The 23,439-nt window shown below is 39.5% G+C and overlaps 1 protein-coding gene across 5 annotated transcripts in view; it reads left to right on the top strand.

The window, feature by feature from the left end:
* The window catches only part of shroom3 (shroom family member 3), a 104,911-nt gene that overhangs the window by 41,970 nt on the left and 39,502 nt on the right, over positions 1–23,439 (top strand). For 2 of the 5 annotated variants that reach the window (XM_007233962.4, XM_007233963.4), the window contains one exon: positions 19,095–19,208. The exons of 1 other annotated variant lie outside the window; for it this stretch is intronic. In XM_007233962.4, the coding sequence (XP_007234024.3) occupies positions 19,095–19,208 (114 nt within the window). Of the gene's footprint in view, positions 1–6,444; positions 6,563–6,583; positions 6,786–19,094; positions 19,209–23,439 lie in introns of those variants that run through there. 2 more of the 5 variants (XM_022676423.2, XM_049466046.1) reach the window with 2 other exon arrangements.

Below are 23,439 nucleotides of genomic sequence, written 5' to 3'. Positions count from 1 at the left end.
GAGGAGCGAATCCGGCAATTCATTCACCATCACCTACCTGAGTCCGATGAGTTTACTCGTCTCTCTACCAAGACGGTTAGTGCAGTCTGTGAGAAGCATCTAGTCTGTCCTCCTGTGAGAACCAGCGAGAGGAGTCCCATCACCCCGCTTGTCACATCTCTTGCCATGACGGCTACAGCTATTCCTGCAAGCTTGGAGAGCTGCGATGGTTTTCCTGTCATTCCCAGTGTATCAGAGGAAGATTTGCGACAACAACAGAAAGCAGATCCTGCCATCTGTGAAATCCTCCATTTGATGGAGACTGGGGAGACGCCCTCTCCAGCGGTCAAGAGAGAGCTGCCCGACCTTCCCATCTACCTGCGAGAGGTGAACAAGCTGGAAATGAGAGATGACATCCTCTACAGAAAAAGACAGGGTTGCGATGAAACTCACTATCAAATAGTCTTGCCCGAGAAGTACAGAGCGATGGTTTTGACAAGCCTTCATGATGACATGGGTCATTTAGGTTTTGACCGAACCCTTGACCTCACCAGATCCAGATTCTTCTGGCCAAGGATGGCAAATGATGTTGAGAAGAAGATTAAGAGTTGCAGCCGCTGTGTTCATCGTAAAGCCCTGCCAGAGAGGGCAGCACCTTTGGTGAGCATCCAAGTTACCAGACCTCTGGAGTTAGTCTGCATGGACTTTCTTTCCATCGAAGCAGATCGGAGTAACACCAAGGATGTGCTAGTGATAACGGATTACTTTACGAAATATGCAGTGGCAATACCAACTCCAAATCAGAAAGCTCGAACAGTGGCCAAGTGCCTTTGGGAAAGCTTTATAGTCCACTATGGGTTTCCTGAAAAGCTGCACAGCGATCAGGGCCCAGATTTCGAATCAAAGACAATCCGAGAACTCTGTGAGCTTGCTGGCATACACAAAGTTAGAACAACACCCTACCATCCCAGGGGCAACCCTGTTGAGAGATTTAATCGTACGCTCTTAAGCATGCTTGGTACACTCAAAGCTGAAGACAAGACCCACTGGCGAGACTTTGTAAAGCCCTTAGTGCACGCTTATAATTGCACTAAACATGACACGACCGGGTTTACGCCCTATGAGCTCATGTTTGGGCGACAGCCCCGATTACCCATTGATCTTGTCTTCAATGTTCCATTGAACCGCAAGGAACAGAAGTCTCACTCCCATTATGTGCAAGCCCTGAAAGACCACCTTCGGGAGAGCTACCAACTTGCCAGGACAAATGCTGCCAAAGCAGCAGGAAGGAACACAGTGAGGTTCAACAGACGTGTCACTGAATCTATTTTGGATGTGGGTGATAGAGTGCTTGTCAGAAATGTACGCCTACGAGGAAAGCACAAGTTAGCGGACAAGTGGGAAGAAACTGTGCATGTCGTTGTGAGCCGAAAGGGTGATCTCCCAGTCTACTCTGTCAAGCCAGAGAACAAAGACAGTCCTCTCAGAACGCTGCACAGGGACCTCCTGCTACCCTGTGGGTTTCTGCCCGTTTCTAACGAGGAGCCCCCTGCTGTGCCTAAACCTCGAAGGCTAAGCACCCGTCAACATCCGAACCTTGACACTGTCGACCCAGAGCCCAACTCGGATGAAGATGATTTTGTCTATTCTTTTCAGGATCCGGTCGTTGGAACCACGAGGTCCACACAGGAAATTGTTGTGCCTGTGCCTTCCAGTGAAAAGACCCGTCCTCCGGTCGTACTTGCCTGTCCGGATCCTGTAGTTTCCTGCAGCGCCCCAGAAGACCTTGGCCAATCCCCACCTGAGAACTTACCTTCATTGGAAACACAGCGCACCCCTGACATGGAACCTGTAATTGTAAATGGCCAACCTGGACGAGAGAACTTACCCGAACAGACAGCAGACCAACCTGCTGAAGGGAGAGAAACCATAACAGTTGCAGCTGATGCTGGAAATTTACCTGAAACTCAGAAGGAAACAGAGACTGATGAAATACAAGATGATCAAGAAGAAGATGAAAATCCGAGTGAACTGCGAAGATCTACAAGACAAAGAGACCCCCCCAGAAAACTGACATATCCTGAGCTTGGGAATCCCTTAGTAACTATTGTCCAAAACTTATTCCAGTCTTTGAGTTCAGCTATTTCTAGCTCCATGTTAGAATCTATGTTAACTCCACTCCCTGAGCCAAAAGTAGTGTAAGCCTTTTATTCATGCAAAGGGACTTGCATAGATTTAAGAGGGGAGGGTGTAACCCAGGTGAAAGTAGACATTGACTATTAAATAGTTAATAAATAAGAATGAATATTAAGCAGAAATTCATAATTTTAATAATTTAGTTAGTGATATTAAAAAACGTATAAAATAAATAAATAGTATTAAAAAAAAAAAAAACATTATTTCATGTTTTGGTACATTATTTTATCATTGGTTGAAGTTGAAAGGTCATAGCTAACAGCCAATCACAGCACCGATAGTCGTCCTCCATAGAGGACTCGGGGCAGAATCAACGCAGCACACACGGGTGAAGTCGCGTTGGAGAGTAGCTCCATTAAGAAGGAAAGAAAAAGAGAAGGTTTAAGTGGATTTCACAATTTATTTGTTTTTTTAAGTGTTGTTTAGTCTTCTGTCTATGCTGATAGACTGTGGTTTTGTTAGCGTTTAATTTGAATTACTCTCGAGAATCACGGAGGAAGAGTGGAGCTTGGAGCATCACGGCCGCAGCGCGTGATAAAAGTAGATGGCGAGCCACCCGAGTTAGGAGCTACGACTGGGACTGTGTGTTTGTGCGTCGAGAGAAACGATCTTTTTCCCATTCGGAGGGAGTGGACGTTGTAGCGAGGAGCCAGGGTCTCTCAGCAACCGCGGTAAGGCTGTTCAAATTAAAGTGCTAATTTCCCTCTGGATCACGTGAGCAGTGCATGGAGAGCTCGCGCTGCTGAGTAAAAAGGACCGTCTCCATTTTGTTTGCTGAAGGACTGTTTAGCACTAAGGACTCGATTTAATGGACATTGATACAGTTAGATGCTTATGCATATGCCTTGAATGTGTTTAACTGTAAGGTTGATTGATACTGCATTTACAGGTGTTAACTTTCTCATGTGGACTTAGTGATATGCCCTATGTTTTTTTTGGTTGTAATAACTTACTGATAAAGGGTAATACCAAATGCTTGTGATTTAGTTAAAATAAAAATAGGCCTAATTTGATTAATATCAAAGATAGATAATTAAAATAAATAAACCTAGTTATATCAAATAACTTCAAACCAACTAAACAAAAACCGATATTAGAACACTAAGAGCTCAATTGAGATACTAATTAAACTACTGAAACTAACTAAGTTAAGTTAACTAGAGAGTAAGAATTCAAAAAGGGTTTTCTTAACTTACAGGGTAACTGAGTAAATCTCAGATTCTTGTTTGACTCTCTTTTCATCCATATGTGATCATTTTGTCTGTCATGTGTTAAGTATGTAATGTTTTGAAGGATCCTATTTCTTAATACAATTCTACTTCCTAATTTTACATTTTTTTTCATAAAGCCGGCAATTCTAAACTTAACATTGGCCTGTGGTGTTTTCTCATTTGTTTTTGGTCAATGGTTATTTAATCAATAACTGCCCTTTACGAACCTAGTTCTGGTCCAACAGCATCCATCTTATTTTAATATTCGAGGTAAGTGCTACATCATGTTTTGTTTCTTCAGCAGAATAATGTTTACACACACACAGCAAGGATTGTGGATCTATTTATCTATCTAAATCACTATCCAAACATTGGATGCCAAATGGTCCAGCTGGCTAAGCGCTGCCACTACGAATCCCAGTCATGCTGCTGGAATCCTGAGAGAGCATAATTGGCCTTGCTCTCTCTGAGTGGGTAGATGGTGCCTCATCACTCCAAAGGGTGATGTTGATCAGCATGAAGCATCTGTGAGCTGATGTATCAGAACTGAGTCACTGCGCTTTCCTTCGAGCATGCTGTGATGCTACTTGTTAGCTGCAATTCTGCATCAGCAGCAGTTTCAAGAAGAGGTGGTGGCTGACTTCACATGTGTCAAAGGAAGCATGTGCTAGTCTTCACCCTTCTTGTGTTGTGGCATCATCTTGGTATATACAGCTTAATAGGTTAGCCTAGCTTAATTGAGAGAAATAAAATCTAAAAATAATCGTACTGTGTATTTTTGAGGAAAGTACACTGTTAGCATATATACTTACAGCAGACAAGCAGCGTCACTGACACTGCATTTTGCTTTTTAAGGTGTTTCCTTCCTGGTTAATTCCTGTAAGATTGATATGAGCTGCTGTTGCAGTGGCTGGGTGGGACATACAGCTATTCCACCTCTAGGGAACTGGCCACATGCTGTGGATGCTAATGGCGCAGCTGTGCTTTGTATGCTAATAGCCATGCAAAGACAATTGCATATATTTGCACTGGAGAAAGACGGCCTAAAGCTGGCCTGGAGGACCCAATCCACATCCAGTCAGTGTTTGTGTGTATGCTTGTGTGCGTGAGTGTGTGTGTGTGTGTGTGTGTGTGTGTGTGCATGTGCGCGTGTGCGTTGCTATGGTGGCGGTCAGAGCAGACAAAGGTGTAGGGTTGGGGACAGGTGTAGAATAGGGCAGGTGCTTCTTGGTTTCACATCCCATACGGAGACACACACACACACACAGTCACGTACCACATACACAATATAGGCGATTGTACTGGGACACCTGCTCACATCCTGTTTTTGTTGGACTTAACTCTCTACTGTCTGGGGAAGGCTTTCTACAAGACTATCTAGAGTCCTAAACATTCTAGGAGCATTGCTGTAAGGATTTGATTGTATTTAGTGACACATACATCAGTAAGCTCACCTCCCTAGCTCACCTTAAACCTACTGGATGGAGCACCATCACCAAAAAGTTTATGTTCATCTGCTCTAGAGATTCCTGTCCTATCACTACATAAACTAGCAGTAGGTACAACCAAAACCAAAAATGGCTAAATGCATTCATCAGAAGAGGTGTCCACAAATATCTGGAAAAATTGTGTATACATAAGTTATGTGTTTAAAGCAAAATTCCAGTGTATCTTCCCGCACTGAGACAACAATTGAGTTCACATCAATTAGAATCAGTTGGGCGACGTAGGCCCATCTACAAAACTATGTCATGCCTGGCACTGAAAGTGCAACTGTCTCCCCTGCACTCAGCTCTTACTGCGATCTCCAGTCTCTGGATTACATTACCCAGAACGCACCACACCATGACATCACACACTCACACGATTACCTGACTCCAGGAAGCAAATCACCAGAATATTGAATTCACCTGTGATCACAGCGCTTAAGACCATTCAGCACACACACACTTGTTGCTGAGTATTGTTTGGTTTGTCCTGCTTTACAAAGTGGTACTTCCATGGTCTTGATTGCTCTCATTTTTTTTACCTCAACTCAACACAATTTACCTTGAACCCTGGACTGTTACTCACATTTTGGCATGTTATTTCCTGTTGGCTTCTGTTTACCGGCATTGACCCTGCATATCCTGACTACTCTTAGTGATACTCGTTTTAATAAATTCTCTTGTTTGTATCTCCGGCTGTCTGAGATCTGCCTCACCATGACAAACTAATTAGACACCCAATAAACAGATGGTAATGCTTCTGATATTTGGACAACAAGCTGCTTGGTATTAGCGCAGCCTTAGTCCTGTATTTCCAGTTTCTCTGCATTACAACATGGAATTATTATGGAACGTTGAGGGTTGTTTTATTTGATTCGCGCAACATACTGCGCCTACCACACAATAATAATGCATAATATTGGTGCATTTACATTTCAAATCTCTTGGTATATCTATATTAGCTTAGCAACTAGGATGGATTTGTTTTTACCCAGTCTTTCAGACAGACTCCACCAGGTTCTTCGTGTTAGATTTGTTGTGTTGTTGTAAAGCAGTCATTAAATCATACCACAGATCTGTAGTCTTAGATTGGGCTTTCATTTGGCTTGTTAATACATATATACCAGTCGAGTATAGCAACATCCATGTGTTAAGGGAAGGGGTAAACTTCTGTACCAGTCTTGATTTCAGTTTTGGCAGATTGAAAGAGGTTGTCCTCAAGAATTGAGATGTTGAGCAGTCACCCATCATGATGCTACCATCATCATGCTTCACATGCCTAGCACAGATATGGCCTGAGAACAATAAGCTGTGCATAAGAGAGAATTCATTGTCTACTTGTGTGTGTGTGTGTGTGTGTGTTTGTTTGTTTGTTTGTGTGAAGTTGTGAAGAGATATATTGTGTGTATGTTTGTGTGTATATCACAAAAGAGAAAGCTTTCCAGAGAGAGAGAAAGAGCTGTAGGGTATAAGGAACCTGCCCTATGACATCACACCTGCGGCCCCCATTTATGCCTGCGGCTGTGCTGATTGGCCAAGGGAAGGGCAGTCATTCAGACTCCTCCCTGTTGCCTCTGCAGTGTTTTGAGAGAGAGCAGTGGAGAGAGAGGAGGAGGGAAACAGTGGATGTTGCTCACTCTTTTTTTCAGCGTGGATTGTTTCTGAATCTGAGCATTATACAGCGAGCAGGTATGTACGAGTGTACGTGTGTACGAGTGTGCGTGTGTGTGACAGAAACAGAGCGAGTGTGAGGTCTGTGTGCTGGAGTGAGTCACTCAGGTGCTCTGCCGGTCAGGTAGAGTCCACTCTGCAGGCGGCTGGTTGTTGTTTGGGCTGCTGGCTCACACTGAGGGACTTCTGTCTCCACTCAGCGACACCTGATCTGATCTCACACACGGTTCCGGCTACAGGGGTAAGCCTACTCACCTGTGCAGGTGAAACTGCCCTCATACACACACACACACACACACACACACAATACTGAAACTATCTCTGACACCCACACACACACGAATGCATAACAAAATTGCAGCTATAAAGCTTTCTTAACTAAACAGCATTTATAAATACACATACCTTACATAGACAACAGTATTAAAACACCTATTCATTTATTGTTTCTTCTGTAATCAATGGCATTGAAAATGTATCCTGTATTTATCCTGCTTTTGTTGGTGTAACTATCTCTACTGTCCATGGAAGGTTTTGTCCTAGACTTCGCAGCATTGGAGTTAAATGTTGGATGACTTCATCCTCAACTTCTCAACTTTTCCCAAACATATTGAATTGACTATCTATCCATTATTCCAGAGAACAATCCCACCAATCAACAGCTCAGTGCTGGGGGATTTATACCCCTCTAACCCACACCTGGCCTTAGGCATGTTGCCAATATTCTCATGTTTCTCTGCATCCCTCTGAGTCCTTTTCTGTTGGCAATTCTTCTCAACAGAGACTAGACTAGCTGTGTAGGTGTACATCTGTTTCAGCAATAGATACTATCTTAATTAGATTAAAGCATTCATTAGAAGTGGAGTCCACAACATTTAGTCATATTTTTTTTTCAGCAGGATAATACTGCATACTGTCCATACAGCATATTGTGTAACCTAGTGGGGACACTGAGTCACAAGCCAGTCCAGTACCTGTACTCTCTTCCTCCTTAGCCATGTCTTTGTAGTGTGTGCAGCATGTGGTTTTGCATTGTCTTGAAATGTTGAAAAATGCATGAACCACCCTGGAAAAGATTAAAGGCCCTGCAAAAAGCTTGGCACGATGCTCATTTCTATCTTATACCCTACCAACAGTCTATTTTCACACCTTCCACTTGCGTCATTGTTTTGCTATCTTAGCAATGTAAAAAACAACGGTGTGCCACTAACTGAAAACAACCTAGACAGGTATCAACAGTAAGACATTCATTGCTAAATTGGCAGTGAATTGTCAACACAGGCATGTGCCCAACACACATACACTACTGCTTGGTATGGTAGTGTTGAAGACTTCCTGGTAGCTGTGCCATTGAAATAGCAATGTCATAATCAGAACGCACCAGGCTCTTAAATCGAATGGCAAATGACATGCTGATTGATTCATTGTGCGCTAGGCCCAAAACATACTCATGATTAATTAACAGAATTAATAGATTTCTTTTGTGTGTTTCAGCTTAAGGCATATTTTCTAAGTCCTTAAGATACTTATACCTAATGTTTAGTTTTCTGCATTAATGCTGCCATCACAGAAGTGTACTGACACAACTCACAACAGACCCTGACTTGTGGGCTTGTTTCTGAAAAAGGTCTGGAAAGTTGTTACCGTCTTTGGTCTGAAGCACACAGTGTCTATTTTATTCCAAAAGAGATCTGGAATTTGTCTAAACACCATATACTGTATGTTTTGAACGTGTGTTGGTCCAATCAAGAGGCTTCCTAGGCCAAAGAAGTTGACATCGCATCTGGACATCATTGAGATAAGGCTTCTGTTTTGTACATTAAAGGTTTAATAGCATTTGCCAAAGTATTCCTGTTGTTTTGGAACTGCTGGTCAAGCCGCCACATTTTAGGTGGAATTAAAGGTGGAAGGGAAAACTCGAAGGGGAAAATGCTAATAATAGATGAGACACGTCTTGTTAAACTCTTCTAGCAGGCTTTATAAACATTGAGTGAGAGAAAAATAGAACTTGCTGCTAACATTAGGTTGACTAAAGCTGCGTCTTGTATTGGAACTGCTGTTCGAGCTGCCACATTTAAGGTAGAATTTAAAGTGGTTATTTTCTAAACTTGAGTGTTATTTCAATTTACAATTTCAATTTGCTGATGTAACAGAGCTGCACGAGAGGGTCTATGATCTTCTCTTAAACAATGCCTGAAATGGTTGACTAATTTGCCTTGTTGAGTTGTGTTTTTCTCTGGTTTTCTCAGGTTCAGGGTTTTTTGTGCTCAGCTGAAAAAGTCAGATTGTTAATACAGAAGGTGAACCTATAGGCGGAAGGGCAGAATCTTTTCCACAGTGTAGAAGATGAGATGGCCATGTGGTCAGTGCGTGTCTGCTGGGATGAAGTCATTCCTGCAATTTGAATGGATTTGAATATGGATTCTGGTTTGTATGAGGATTTTCTTTTTGATCTTTGTCTCTAAAGGCTTTAAATGAACTTCTCTTTAGCACTCTTCACTATCTCTCCCCATTACACTGATATCACAGTGTAACAGTGTGTGACCAGCAGGATTTAGAAAATTGAGTAACAGCAAAGAAAAAGCTTTCAACACAAGAAGGTTAAAATCCTGAACTCCACAACAGTTATATCATTGTATTCTAATGAACCTGAGCTTCATTACAGTTTCATTCATTTAATTATGAATGAATGAATTTAACTGTACAGACCAGTAATTATGGATTAATAAATTAAGATACTCAGATTAACACACACCTTTCACACGTGTGGCAGAATCCAGGGATGCACAGCAAGACTTATTCATAGTAGTTACTATTTATTTATGTAAGATTTTAGTAATAGTGAATACTGGATAATTTTTTGTGGATACTTAATCATTTATAGTAGTGTTATAGTTGTGATTCATTTATAACAGATACCAAATAATTTACTGTGGAAACTTAATAACTCATACTATATGCTGATTGATTAATATAACACTGTAATAATAGAATATTAAATTATTTGTATAAGATATGAAATAAATCAATGCATATAATGTCTAATAGATGCTGAATAATTCCTAGTAAATACTAAATAATTCATAGTGGATACTTAATCTTTTTTAGTAGGGACTACACAATCCATACTAGATAATGGTTTGTTCATAGTAGAAATAATTCATAGTAAATGCTGAATAAATTATAGTACATACTGAATCATTTGTAAAAAGATACTAATTTAACTAATTTAGTTGATACTAATTAACTAAGTAAATGACGCAACAGTTACTGAACAATTCATAGTAGATTAATTATGAATTCTATGAATTATAATGAATACAGAATAATATACAGTAGATACTGAATAGTTAATAATGAATACAGAATCATTCAGAGTAGATACTGAATGATTTATAGTAAGTACTGAATAATTTAAAGTAGATACTCAATAATTGATAGTAGGCACTGAATAATATAGTAGATACTGAATAATTAATAGTGGATACAGAATAATTCAGAGTTAATACTGATGATTGATGAATGATTCATAATAGAAACTGAATAATGTATAATGGATATAGAATAATTTAGAGTAGATATTGAATGATTCATTGTAGGTACTAAATGTAATCTATTGTAGATACTGGATAATTCAAAGTAGGTACTGAATAATGCAGAGTAATTGTTAAATATTTTGCTATAATTCTACAAATGTTTATGAGTATGTTTTTTTTGTAAGAGTTGTGATTAAATATGCAGTGGTTCTAGTTATTGTATAATAATATGTGCAGAATAAATAATTTTATTTAATAAATAATGCAATATTAAGCTTTCAGTTTAAGGTCACTAACATGAGATATTGAAACATTTGGATTCCTGTCCATTTCGTTATTATGAGAGCATGAGAGAGAAAGAGAGAGAGAGAGAGAGAGAGAGAGAGAGTAACTAGAGGAAAACAGAAAACAGGGAGAGAGGTAAGAGGAGTGAACCCGAGATGGATAAGGATTGAGTCATAGCATCAGAATGCAATATTTCTGTGTGTGTGTGTGTGTGCTTGCGTGTGTTTGTTTTCTTGTCTAATTGATGATGTGTTCAGCAGAGCTGTGGAACGCTCCTATGTTGAATCCTGTAGACCAGCATTCATTCCTGACATCTCAGCTGAACAGTCCCTCTCTCCCCCATCCCTATCTCTCAGTCCTCTCCTCCACTCCACTCTGGATCGCCTTTCCACCCTGTGAGGTCAGACTCACTCTGTCTAGCCTGAACAGATATACACTATGTACTATGAACAAAAGTATTAGGACACCTGCTCATTTATTGTTTCTTTTAAAAATTAAGGATATAAAAAAGGAGTATCCTGATTTTGCAGAGACAGAGGAACTGTCTCTATACTTTAGGGAAGACTTTCTACTGAATTTTAGAACATTGTTGTGAGGAATCGAATGCATTCAGTAGCCAAGTGCATGAATAAGGTCAACTCATCCTTAGCTCATCCCAGAAGTGTTGGATGAAGGCACCATCGTTTCAGAGAGCACAGTTCAACCTCTCCACAGCTTAATACTGGGGATTTATACCCCTTTAACGTACGGCTGGCATTAGTCAGCTAATACACTGCTTTGGAAATTCCTACTCGTTTGGCTGTAGCTCAAATGAATGCATTCAGTACTTACAGTAGCTGAATGCATTCATGAGAAGGAGTGTTCACAAAGATTTCTATGTTTTGATTGCAGCTCAGGTTTGCTTAAGTTAGGCCGCTGTTTATTCAGGATTAATGGAGCGTTCTATTTTAAGGAAACACTTCAGTTCTGCTGTTGATACCAAAATTAATCTGGGGATTCACAGTTCGAAGGGTCAATGTGTGTAAGTGTGTGTTTTTGTGTCTTACATTTTTCTTGTGTGTGGGAATGTCCCATAACCAGGTCTTGTCCAGTTAAACATAATGCCTCAAGGAAGTTGGACACAATTTCTTCTCCTGACCTTGAAGAGCTGTTTACCAACATTGACCCCCCCCACCCCACAGCAGCCTCACTATGAATCTCTCTATCTCTCTCTCACTCTCTCTTTCTCTGTAAATGGCTTACCAGGTCAGCATTCCAGTAACGGGTTGAGCTGGTTTAGCTTTTAAAGACTTTCTCTGCCACATGCATGGGAAGGGTGTGTGTGTGCATGTGTGTGTGTGTGTGTGTGGTCTGTGTTTTTTAAAGGCCACTTTCTTGTTCCTTGTGCTGCCCCCAAAAATAATTACAGGCAAGCCAGATTTGAGAATAAGGTGTGACTCCACATTGAGTCTTGAGTGTCGGAGGTTTGATTTTAAGTTGAGTCTTAAGTCTCTGAGGTGCATTTACAATTAGAGTCTACGAACTGTTAATTCAAGTTGAGTCTTGGGTCTATGGGTCTGAGTTAAGTCTTGTGTCTGAGGTGCAGAGGTGAGAGTCAAGGCTTGAGTATTTGAGATTTAAGTCTGAAATGAGTCCAGAACATCTGAAGTTTGATTTTAAGTTTAATTTTGAGTCCAAGTCGAATTTAGATTTTTAATGTTTCAGTTAAGTCTCAAATCTCTAGGATGTGAGTGTGACTCAGATCTAGAGTGTTTGAGGTTTTATTAAATTGAGTCTTGAGTCTCTAGGTGTGAGTTTGAGTTTAGTCCAGAGTCTCTGAAGTTTGAATTTGAGTTTAAGTTTGAGTCTAAGGTAAGTCTGTGAGGTGCAAGTCGGAATCAAGTGTTTAGTGTCTATAGTGTAAGTCTGAGTCAGGTCTGAGTCTCTTAGGTGTCAGTCTGAATTAAGTCACAAATGTCTAAGGTGTGAGTTGGAGTCAGTTGTGAGGTGAAGTTGAGTGTGAAGTCTCTCACATTTAAATCAGTTATGTCTTTTGGGTGCGAGCCTTCCTCAAGTCTTGAGTCTCTGAGGATTGAGTCAAAATCGAGTCTTGAGCCTCTGAGATGTGAGTCTTTTAATCGGAGTTGAGCCTCAAGTGTCCACAAGTCCCAGTCTGAGGTTTAAGTCTGAGTAGAATCTTGAAGATCTGAGGCTCAAGTCTGAGTAAATTCTTGAGGATCTGAGACTTGCAACTTCAGCCTCTGCAGTGTGACTTAGATAGAATCTTGAGTATCTATGGTTCAAATCCGACTTCTGTCTTCAGTCTCTGAGGTGTGAATCTGAATCTTTCCCCAGATAATGAAATTCTGGGTGTGGTTCATACTGTATAGAGCTTCATATTAAGCTCACTCTATGTTTTCTAGAGAGCAGAGAGGTTGGCATGTGTGGAATGTTTGGAGTGATACAAAGCATAAGGCCCCTGACCCTCTAAAAGCATATACATATATCAACACAGGGTCCAGTAAACCCTCTTGAGTGTTATCATCGCTCAGGTCCAACTCCTATCAGATTCAGATAACTGTCTACCTTAACATACTATAGGTATACATAGTATTAGAAGTGCATTAATTAGAAGGGATGTCTGGTTATGTTTGGACATGCAGCGTGTCTTTATCTTGATAGATAGATGGTACACAAGGTACTATATGCGGCATTGCCAATATCTGTAATGGTTAAAATAGAAACAGAATTACTGACACTGGAATGTCTCAGCCAGAGAGAGCAGCATCAGCGGCTCATTGCTTCACACTAATAACTATCCATCAGAGGCTTAACTTATGTTTAAAATACTGGCAGTATTACTGACACACTGAGATAAAAGAGAGGGAGAGTAGGGAAAGAGAGAGTGAAGGAGTGTGTCTGTGTGAGCGAGAGAGAAAAGAATGAAAAGAATCCTCTTAAAAGCAGTGTAGTTTATCATAGTGTGTTTAGTTTTACGTTTAATTTTAGCCCTTCTCTTTGTTGAATACTGTTTCTAAAGTGAGAAGCAGGAAAAGAGTGGGATAAAGAACATACCTGCCCCCTGTGTATACTATAAACTACTACTGCATAACAGATACCTAGAGTCAAAGTTTAGTTTTAAATTGCTAGCCTGTGACCCAAAGTTTCTTTGGTGTAAGTCTGAGTCAGGACTTTCTAAGAACTGGGCTGCAAGTTTGAATTGAAACTTGAGTCTCTTGGGTTTGAGTCCATGTCAAATCTGAAATTTCTGACAGTTGATTCTCAACAGTGAAAGTTAAAGTCAAGTTTAGGATCTTTGGCAAAGGGAGTTGAGTCTCTGGAATGCCAGTCAGACTTGTGTCTTGAGTCTTTGGGTTAATAGTTTAGGTCAAATCTCAAGCCTTGACTCTCAGGGTTGAGAGTCCAAGTTGAGTCTTGATTATCTGAGGTCTGAGTCCTTAACCCGAGTCTCTGGAAAGCAAGTCAAAGTTAAGTCTAGAGTCTTGGACATGACTCTGGATGAAATCTCAGGTCTCTAAGAGTCAAGTCTCTAAAGTAAGAGTCAAAATCAAGTTTTGAGTTCCTGGTGCCCAAGGTCTCAACTCTTGGGTCTTTGGGTGGTAAGTAAAAATCTGAGTCTTCAATTTCTAAAGTATGCATTTCTCTATTATTTGGGCTCAGTCAAATGTTGATCCTTTGGTCTGATTTAATTCTTAAATCTCTGGTATGTGAATTCCTGTGTTGATTCTCTGGGCTGCAATATTGAGTCAAGTCTTGAGTTTCTGGTGTGCAAGCCTAAGTTGAGCTTTGGGTTTCAGAGCTGTGGCTTCTTGTCTTTAGGCTCCGGGCTGCAAACCTGAATTAAGTCCCTAGTGTGCAAGTCTTAGACGAGGTTTAAGTCTCTGGAGTGTGAGCTCAAGTCCAGTCCCAAGCCTGTCTGGTCCAAATCTAAGTCAAGTATTGAATCTCGTGTTGTTTCTAAGGTGTAGGTTCTTGCCTCATGTCTTTAATGTCCTTTAAAGTTCTTGTTTTGAGTCTTTGTGGAACAAGTTGAGTTGAGTCTCTGAAGGTGTAAGTCACTAAATTTATTTTTTTTGAGGTGCAAGTCCAAGTTAAGGCTTGAGTTTCTAAGGTCAAGTTTTAAGTCTTCTGGGGCAAGTCAGAGCCCTTAAGCCCCTGCATTATATTACCCACATATACAGGTATTGAACAGGTAAATGTGCTCTTTTTTAAATTTGCTTTGGCAGCACAAGGATCGTTCTGTTCTCTAAGCTCTGTTAATTGCGTTAATCGATGTTAGAATAACATCGGTGGGATCCGATTAGGATTTCCAGCGGGCATATTTCATGCTTCATTGGGCAGCTGAGTGCGTCAGGAATGAGCTTGTGTTCCTATGTTTTTTCCCTGCTTTTGCTGCATGAAAAGAACGTTTGCCAGGGGCAAGATTTTTGCCACAGAGCCCAAGTTTGTTTTTTTAATAAACACAGAATTTTGCGGGTTTGCATATTCTGCACAGAAATCCTCCGTCCTGGGGGGTTTGTGGGGGATTGGTTGGATAAATGTGTGATCGAATAGGAATGAGCTATGTTTATTTCTTACTGATGTTTTTTGCTTGAACTGCATGAACCTATGCTCTGAGGAGGATTAGGGATTGTGAGGGTAATGTGTTGAAGGTTGTGAAATGTTAGATAATATGGTGCCAGTCAAAGAAACTTGAACAGCGGTTTTGAAGGATTTACTGAGGAATGGATTTGTCATGGAATTAAAGGCAGTTTTTGCTGCAGGCCTGGCATTTCGAGGAAGCATGGGTGGGCTTAGGCTATCCTGGAAGACCGCAAAAAGGATTTCCACAAAGAACAGCTTGCATGTTTTACAAATCAGTTTATTTTCAGTACTGTGCGAAAGATTGCCCTCCAACAGCCACCAAACTGCATGTTTTCTTATTTGGTGCAAGTCCCCATAATGTAATCTAACTCATCTGTTTGTAGTTTTTTCATCCCTTGTTTTTTCTAGCCACCCCTATTCATTTTCAATGACACCTATCATCCACTTGAAACACGTAGCACCAAGAAGGTAACACCTGGTACACCATGGCAACCTTCTGGCAACACCTTAGCAATCAGCCCATTTCCATAGCAACCATCTAGCAACAAATAAATTAATAATGATTGCTAATTTACCACTAAAAGTAGAGATTTAACATAACATTACATAAGATTTAGAGCATGAAGGTGCTCAGTCAGCAGGAACTGGTAACTTGCAATAGATCTTTATGTGCAATATTTGTGCATTTGGAATATTATTGTTTTCTATAAGAATAACAGCCTGAAATTATCTGTTGGGATGGCTGAGTTAATTTGGGCAGAGATGTAATAAAAAAGAGAGATAATGAGACCGTGAGAGAGAGAAGTGGAATAGAGAGATTGAGAAAGATAGAGAGGTATTGACAGAGATAAATTGAGAAAGAGGGAGAGAGAGAGAGAAGCATGCTGACTGAGTAATAAGTGAAGTATGATTCTCCTTTATGACTTTCCCACGACACCTTGGACCTAATCAGATATAGGAGTGTCCAGGTGTGGTTAAGTGTGGTGTGTGTGTGTGTCTCATGTCATAGTTCCCAAACACGAATCTCATTTAGAACCGAATAGAAACTGAACTGGACTGATTTTAATGCATTTAACTGAATTTGCTTGCAGGTCGTGTGTGAAAACACATGCTTCCCTATGTGGGTGTGTGATTGTGTGAGCGTGTGTGTGTTTGTGTGTACTCTTTATCTTGTGCAGCATGAGGAAGTGTGTGTTGTAGCTCTGGTTTAACTGTAGCTGCTTCCTGGGGCTTTTTTGCTGATCATTTTAGTTTATCTCAAATTTTTGTGAGATGTTCAAAGTCCTGTTCTTCATGTCATCTTCCTTATACCCGCTGAACCGTCTCCTTAAAGGTGACAGTTTTGCAAAATTCCCCCAGTGCAGTCAGTCGAGATTAGCTGGGCTACATACAGTAGTACACTGTTTAAAAATAATTATTTTTGTTAAATGTTTTAGTTCTGTTAAAATTATTCTGCAACTACTAAAAAAAAAAAATGTATTACCTACCAATTATTCAGTATTTCCTATCAATTATTCAGTAACTTATATGATGTTTATTGTATCTTTTATAAATTAACACTTACAATTATATATTCAGTATCCACCATTGATTTTGCAGTATGAATTATTTACTAGAATACAGGGTTTCCTGCAGCAGTACCTTAAGTAAGGCGGCTGCCTTAACAACAATAAACATATCAATATTTGACACCACATATCGATTCAATATAGTACAACTAAAACAATACAATATATCTATGTAATTTCCAATAATTCAGGTGCCTGCCTGATGACCCCTGAGAAGAGCTTGCACTGAAGTTTGTGTTAGAGTTTGGATGAAGGGGATTGGTGTGGTCCTGCTCTTGTAATAATTTGTCTCATGAGTTTTGTAGACGTCTGAGTACTTGGCAGTTGAGGCACGGACCATGAACATAGTTCGCTATGCTTCTGGATTCTTGTCGAGCCAGTATCAGATGGTAGTGGTTGCTGTGTTCTGCTCACGCAACTAATAATGTGATTTATTGTGTGTGATTGTGCTTAGGTAAGTGTGTTGTTGCCATAGTTAAAGGAAGTGAGCTTAGATTAAGGAGGGATTCTGTTTGTTCATTGGTTATTTTTTGGTAGGTCTGTTACTTGGCAGTTGAGGCAATGGACCATGAACATAGTGTTAGGCTGTGCTTCTGGATTCTTGTCGAGCCAGTATCAGATTGTGGTGGTTTTGCTATTGTTGTTAGTTGAGTGAGTAGTAGATCCTGGCTGAGCCCTATGCATAACCCCAGCTGTTAGGTGCAGGATTTGTCAATTTCCTGTATTATATTACTATGTAATTTCCAATAATTCAGTAACCACTAAAATGTATTCAGTGTCCGCAATGAATTATACAAGATCTGTGAATTAGTCAATATCCTCTATGAATTTGTCATGATGCGCACAGAATTGCAGACACGTGCAGATACTGATAAAAATATAGGTTTATTATAAAAATAAACAGATGTAATACGTGGTTGATACAGAAAACAGTTAATCACCAGAAACCAGAGCAATGTAGACAAAACCATACCATAAACGAGAGACAGTCCAGAGTTCATACACGAGAGATCCAATGTCAGAGGTAATACAAGAGGCAGTAGTGAAAACACAGTCCAGGTAATACACAAGCAATCCAATATCAGAGGCAAGGCAATAATCGGCGTCGAGAAAACAAAGGCAAGGTCATACACAAGATAAACTGAGACAAGAGATATAGAACGCTTTGTAATGAGGAGAACCTACAATACGCGGCGTGGGTGTTTGTGTGGAGTGCTCTTTTATAGTGCCAGTAATCAGTATTCAGGACTTCCTGGAGGAAGCAGGTGAGGTGTCACATGATCAGGTGAGTGCGTGATGTCAGCGGGTGGTGCATTCTGGGTAATGTAGTTGTTGACCTGAGAACCTCCGTTAGAGCTGGGTGTGGAAGGGACAGAGGAGCTAACAGCACCAGACGTGACAGAATTATTCAGTATCCACTATGAATTATTTAGTATCCACTGTGTTTTATTCAATATCCACTATGGATTATTTTATATCCACAATGAATTAGTCTGTATCCATGCTGTATTATTTAGCATCTACTATAAATTACTACTGTAAATTATTAATTAGCTACTAATTATTTAGTATCTATTAAGAATTATTCAGTTACTACTGATCATTCTGTAACTACTAGAAGCTAATTCGTATTCACTATGATTTTTTTGGTATTCACTATTTATTATTTAGCATACAATAAGTATTGTTTAGTATGCAAACACTTTTATTCAGTATCTACTATACCTTCTAGAAAATATACACTATGTATTACTGAGTATCCATTCTGAATAATTTAGTTTCCACTATGTATTATTCAGTATCCAATATGAATAATTTTGTTTTGTCTGTGTCCATGCTGTATTAATCAGTTTCTACTATGGATTGCTTAGCATCCACTATGAATTACTACTATGTTATTTATTTTCTACTAATCATTCAGTAGCTATTAAAAATTGTTCAGTAACTATTGATCATTCGGTATTTACTGGAAGCTAAACAGTATCCACTATGAATTATTTGGAATCCACCATTTATTATTCAGCATCAAACATCAAACACGCGCACACACACACACACACATACACACAAATCACACACAAGCAAATGCCTTACAGGAATAACACTCTCCTCTGCCCATATCCGGTACAGATATTGTCTAACATAGAACAGAGCAATATTCATAGTGTGTGTGTGTGTGTGTGTGTGAGAATGTGTGGTTAAAGGCCAGACTGGTGCCTCCTTAGCCAAATATGGCTTAAACTGGCAAACAGAAGTTGCTAATCAATGCTGAAGGCTGCCAAGACTGGGCTCTGCTAGCACTCTAAAGCACATGCTATTTTTTTTTAAAAATTCAACACTTCCAGCTTTCTTCAGGTCAGCATCACCAGCAAACTCATAACATTCCTATTGTAATCAGTGACACTGTTCTTAGAATCTTTTTAGACATACAGGGTGGAATATAAAGATCATATTATGGTATACTGGTTAGGTACAATTAATAAAATATATTTGTTAAAAACATAGTGTCTGTAAATGTATACAATGTATAATTATGTCATGTACCTGCGTTTATGTATGTATGTGTGTGTTTTGTAGAGAGTCCTGTGCCAGTCCATGCTGTAACGAGTCCCGTCCCCTCACACCGTCCTCCTGCCAGCAGGCACGCAAAGGCAGATGCAGTGGAGGAGTTCAACTACGTATTAAACACAGGTCTGCATGAGTTTATATGTTATACTTTAAGTCTAAATTAATATAAACTTACTGGCCAAAAAATGATTTAACTAAGCAATTAGGTAAAGCCTCTCATTGGGTAATTACTGCATGGGGAATTATGTTTTAGCCGGCGACAAGTTATTTAACCCTAACTGATGCAGTGATTAGCTTCTCACGTGATAAAAACAACTATTTGTGATCAGGAGATCGCCGGTTCGAATCCTGTTCATGTAGCTTGACATCAGCTGATGAAGCCCTGAGAGAGCACAATTGGTCTTGCTCTCTCTGGGTGGGTAAATGGCGCTCACTCCAAAGGGTGATGTGGATCAGCACAAGGCATCTGTGAGCTGATGTATTGGAACCGAGTTGCTTCGCTTTCTTCCGAGCGTGCTGTGATGCTACTCAACAAAACTGCATCAGCAGCAGTTTGAAAAGAGGTGGTGGCTGTCCTCACATGTGTCAAAGGAGGCATGTGCTAGTCTTCAGCCTCCTGGTGTTGGGGCATCAATAGTGATAGGGGGAGTCCTAATGAGTGGGTTGGGTAATTGGCTGTGTAACTTGGGGAGAAAATGGATGAACATTTTGAAATAAAATGATTATAGAAACAACCATTTGGAAAGACACATCTTGTGATTGTGGAGAAGATGCGGCTCTGTTTCAGATGGGTCAAATGATTGGCATGCATCAAGCAAAGCATACATCTAAGGAGATTGCTGAAACTAATTAAGTCGGGTTCATAACTTTCCAACGAATTATTAAAAAGTGGAATGATATTAGGGAACATCATCTTCAGGGAAGGAATGTGGTCAAAAAGAACCTTGAATAATCGTGATCAACGATCACTTACACCTTTGGTAAAATCAAATTATAGAAAACAACACTAGAGCTCAGGGATATGTTTAATAGTGAAAGTAAGAGCATTTCCACATGCATATTGTGAAGCGAACTTAAAGGATTGGGACTAAATAGCTGTGTAGCCTTAATAAAACCTCTTATCAGTGAGGCTAACCGTCAAAAACAGCTTTTATTTGCTCAGCACCGTGAAGATTGCACTCTGTAGCATTGGATGCAGGTCATGTTGTCTAGCGAGTCCTGATTTAGGCATTAGCCATCATGCCTAGTGTCTACTGTACAAGCTTATGATCTGGGGTTGCTGCAGTTGGTCAGGTCTAGGTTCAGCAACATTATGTGCCCAAAAATGAGGTCAGCTGACTACCTGAATATACTGAATGACCAGGTTATTCCATCAATGGATTTTTTCTTCCTTAATGGTGCGGAATTGGAATATGGCCTATTCCAAGTTGACAATGCCGGGATACATGGGGCTCAGATTGTAAAAGAATGCAGAGTTCAGGGAGCATGAGACTTCATTTTCACACATGGATGGTTCACCACAGAGTCTGGACTGAACCCCATTGAGAATTTTTGGGATGTGATGGAGAAGACTTGCAGTCCAGTGCTCCAGGGGAAAAATAAATTCAACTCGGGACAGAAATAAATGTTGTGACACTACTTTGCAATTATTGCACCCCTACTGTAAAAATCTGCATGAATTTTGCCAATATTGAAGTTGCATGGGATGGATTATGGTAGGACACCATCAGTACTACATTTTGCATGGTACCCATGTTTAGGATGTGTTTGTGTGAGTGTGTGTGTGTGGATGATATATCATCTACAACTGTAATGGCATGTTACCAGCAAACTGTTCTATTGCATTGATGTTAATAATGTATCAGTAGCAGTATAGATAGCTAAAGTGAAGTGCCAGTATCAGTAATGTTTTTGACCATTGGTGCTGGTAAAGATGGTGCTGAGATGTACATTTTGGGTGTGTGTGTTTACACATGTTACCAAACTGATGTGTGCTTACTTCTGTTGTTGGAATTTTGTTTTGGCATCACCACAAATAGAAACTGCTGATGTGTGCACTTTCCCTGTGTGTGTGTGTGTGTGTTTACTGCAGGTAGCTTGTTCAGTCAGAGGTCATTCATAGAGCTCAGATGTTTTTTTTGCAAAAAAAATCCCTGTATCCCTGTAAAATACCATTTAAGGGTGACCTGCCAATATGTATTACAATATAGGGGTTATGATTTTATATATTGTAGTACATTGTGATTGAAAATATATTGAAAAAAACAAGCAGTCATACGAACAGTTGGATCTAAAGACCACTGAGTACAGTACAGCTATTTAGCAGTCATGCTAAATGCATCCAGTCTTGACATTCAAGTTATTAATTAAAAATGAATACTATGTTTTGACATTTGATACATTGTTGCAGCGCATATCACAATACATAACATATATTAATAGTTAAAAAAAGTAAAGATAATATGGCTTACTATAGAGTAGAATAGAGTAGTTAACATCTAGTTAACATTAGCTAGAGGAGTTAATATCTAGTTAACATTAGCTAGAGGAGTTAATATCTAGTTAACATTAGCTAGAGGAGGTACCTTCTAGTTATCAGCTAGAAAACAATTTACTTAGAGTAGTTAACATGTTCACTGTTAATTTGCAGGTAAATCAACATGCTAAGTGTTATATTAACACTATGAGTGTTATATTTAAACACTTACGGTTTACTTATTACTAATTGTGTTAAATATAACTTCATAACATCAGCTAGGCCAATTAGCTTAGACCCACCAACAATGTTATATTTTCTCTGCCCCACAGGAAATTTGGCAGTGTTAAATCAACACTGTTAGTGTTAAATCAACACTTATTAGTGTTAACCCTTTCCAGACTAGGGGAATAATCCCGATTTTTGGATATTTTCTTAATTTTGCCTTTAAAGGCACTTTCATTTAAAATAATACCCACATATTTTATATCAAAATGTTCAGAATAATCTCAACTATCTCAATAATAAGGGAATAAGTGGCCTGGAGGATGTATGAAGAGATTATGTGGCCCTAAACCTCAAAAATGTGAAATCCGATTTAAAAATTATTCCTATATAATGTTAAAAATATATTTTACTCGTGTGGATAAAATGTTTTGGTGCTTGAAATTGATTTACTAAAGTCTTAGCTTCACATCAGTAGTTAACTATATATAAAATAATATATAAATGTAAAATAAAGATATAAAATTATTTTTTTGTAAAAACGTTTATTCAGTAGCATGTTGCCATTCTACTTGACACAACAGCAAACAGCCATAAACTTGGACATAAACATAAAAAAAATCACTGTTCATTAGTAAATGTTTACTTTACTGTATTAAAAAACATTGTCTGTTCATTAGAAAATGCCTACTTTCACATATAAAAGCTAACTAAGTTTCCCTTTCTCCCACTCACCTAAGTGGAATGCAGAAGAGCCCACCTGAAGAGACGGTGGATTTACTCTCTTTTATTTCACTACACTTCACTTTACACCTAAACAGACTACCAGTGTTTTGCATTCACTACACACACAAATAAAAATTAAGAATAAAACTAAATACAACAAAGTCTAATTTGAACATAACAGTATGATATATATGGCACAATCCATCAGTGGTCATAAAATGTTTATTTGTATGCAATTTGTAAGTGAAGCTTACTTTTACTAAAAGAAAGAAAAACTTTATACAATAAATATTTACTAATGGGTAGAAAATGAATTTTCCAATAGCAAAGTAAATATTTACTGTGTACTAATCAATTTTGTCAGATCATGACTATAGAAACCTAACTAGCTTCAGTGTTTACTGTGTGTGTGCATGAGTGAGTGAGTGAGTGAGTGAGTGAGTGAGAGAGAGAGAGAGAGAGAGAGAGAGAGAGAGAGAGAGAGAGAGAGAGAGAGTGTCGGTATGTGTGTGTGTGTGTGTGTGTGTGTGAAAGAGAGAGTGTGTGAGTGTGTGTGTTCGCGTGTGTGTATGGGAGAGGGAGAGAGAGAGAGATTCCAGCTTCTCTATCAGCCCTGCGTTTCCCCAAAGATCCTTTCTCTACATACGGCAGCAGCATTTAGCTCGCTAGCTCGCGAACTCACATAACAAAACATCCCTAATGAGTGACAGTTTTATAAATACACTAAATACACTCACAGATCTTCAGTTGGATCCTGATCGGTTCTATATTTTTCCTCATTATAAGAATCAAAGCCGCTGATGCACTTCTACCTAAAACCGCTGCTTCTCTAACGCTGCTGTAACGGTACGCGTCCACTGGCACTTTTCTTCAACGCAGGTCGCCGTGCCGGATCTCTTGGCTCGCCGCGTGTGGGCGTGTCCGTAA

This window comes from Astyanax mexicanus, chromosome 17 (assembly GCF_023375975.1).
Source record: "Astyanax mexicanus isolate ESR-SI-001 chromosome 17, AstMex3_surface, whole genome shotgun sequence".
NCBI classification, from domain to species: Eukaryota; Metazoa; Chordata; class Actinopteri; order Characiformes; family Acestrorhamphidae; genus Astyanax; species Astyanax mexicanus.
Note: the sequence above shows the minus strand (reverse complement) of the source record. Positions and strands in the feature narration are given on the sequence as shown.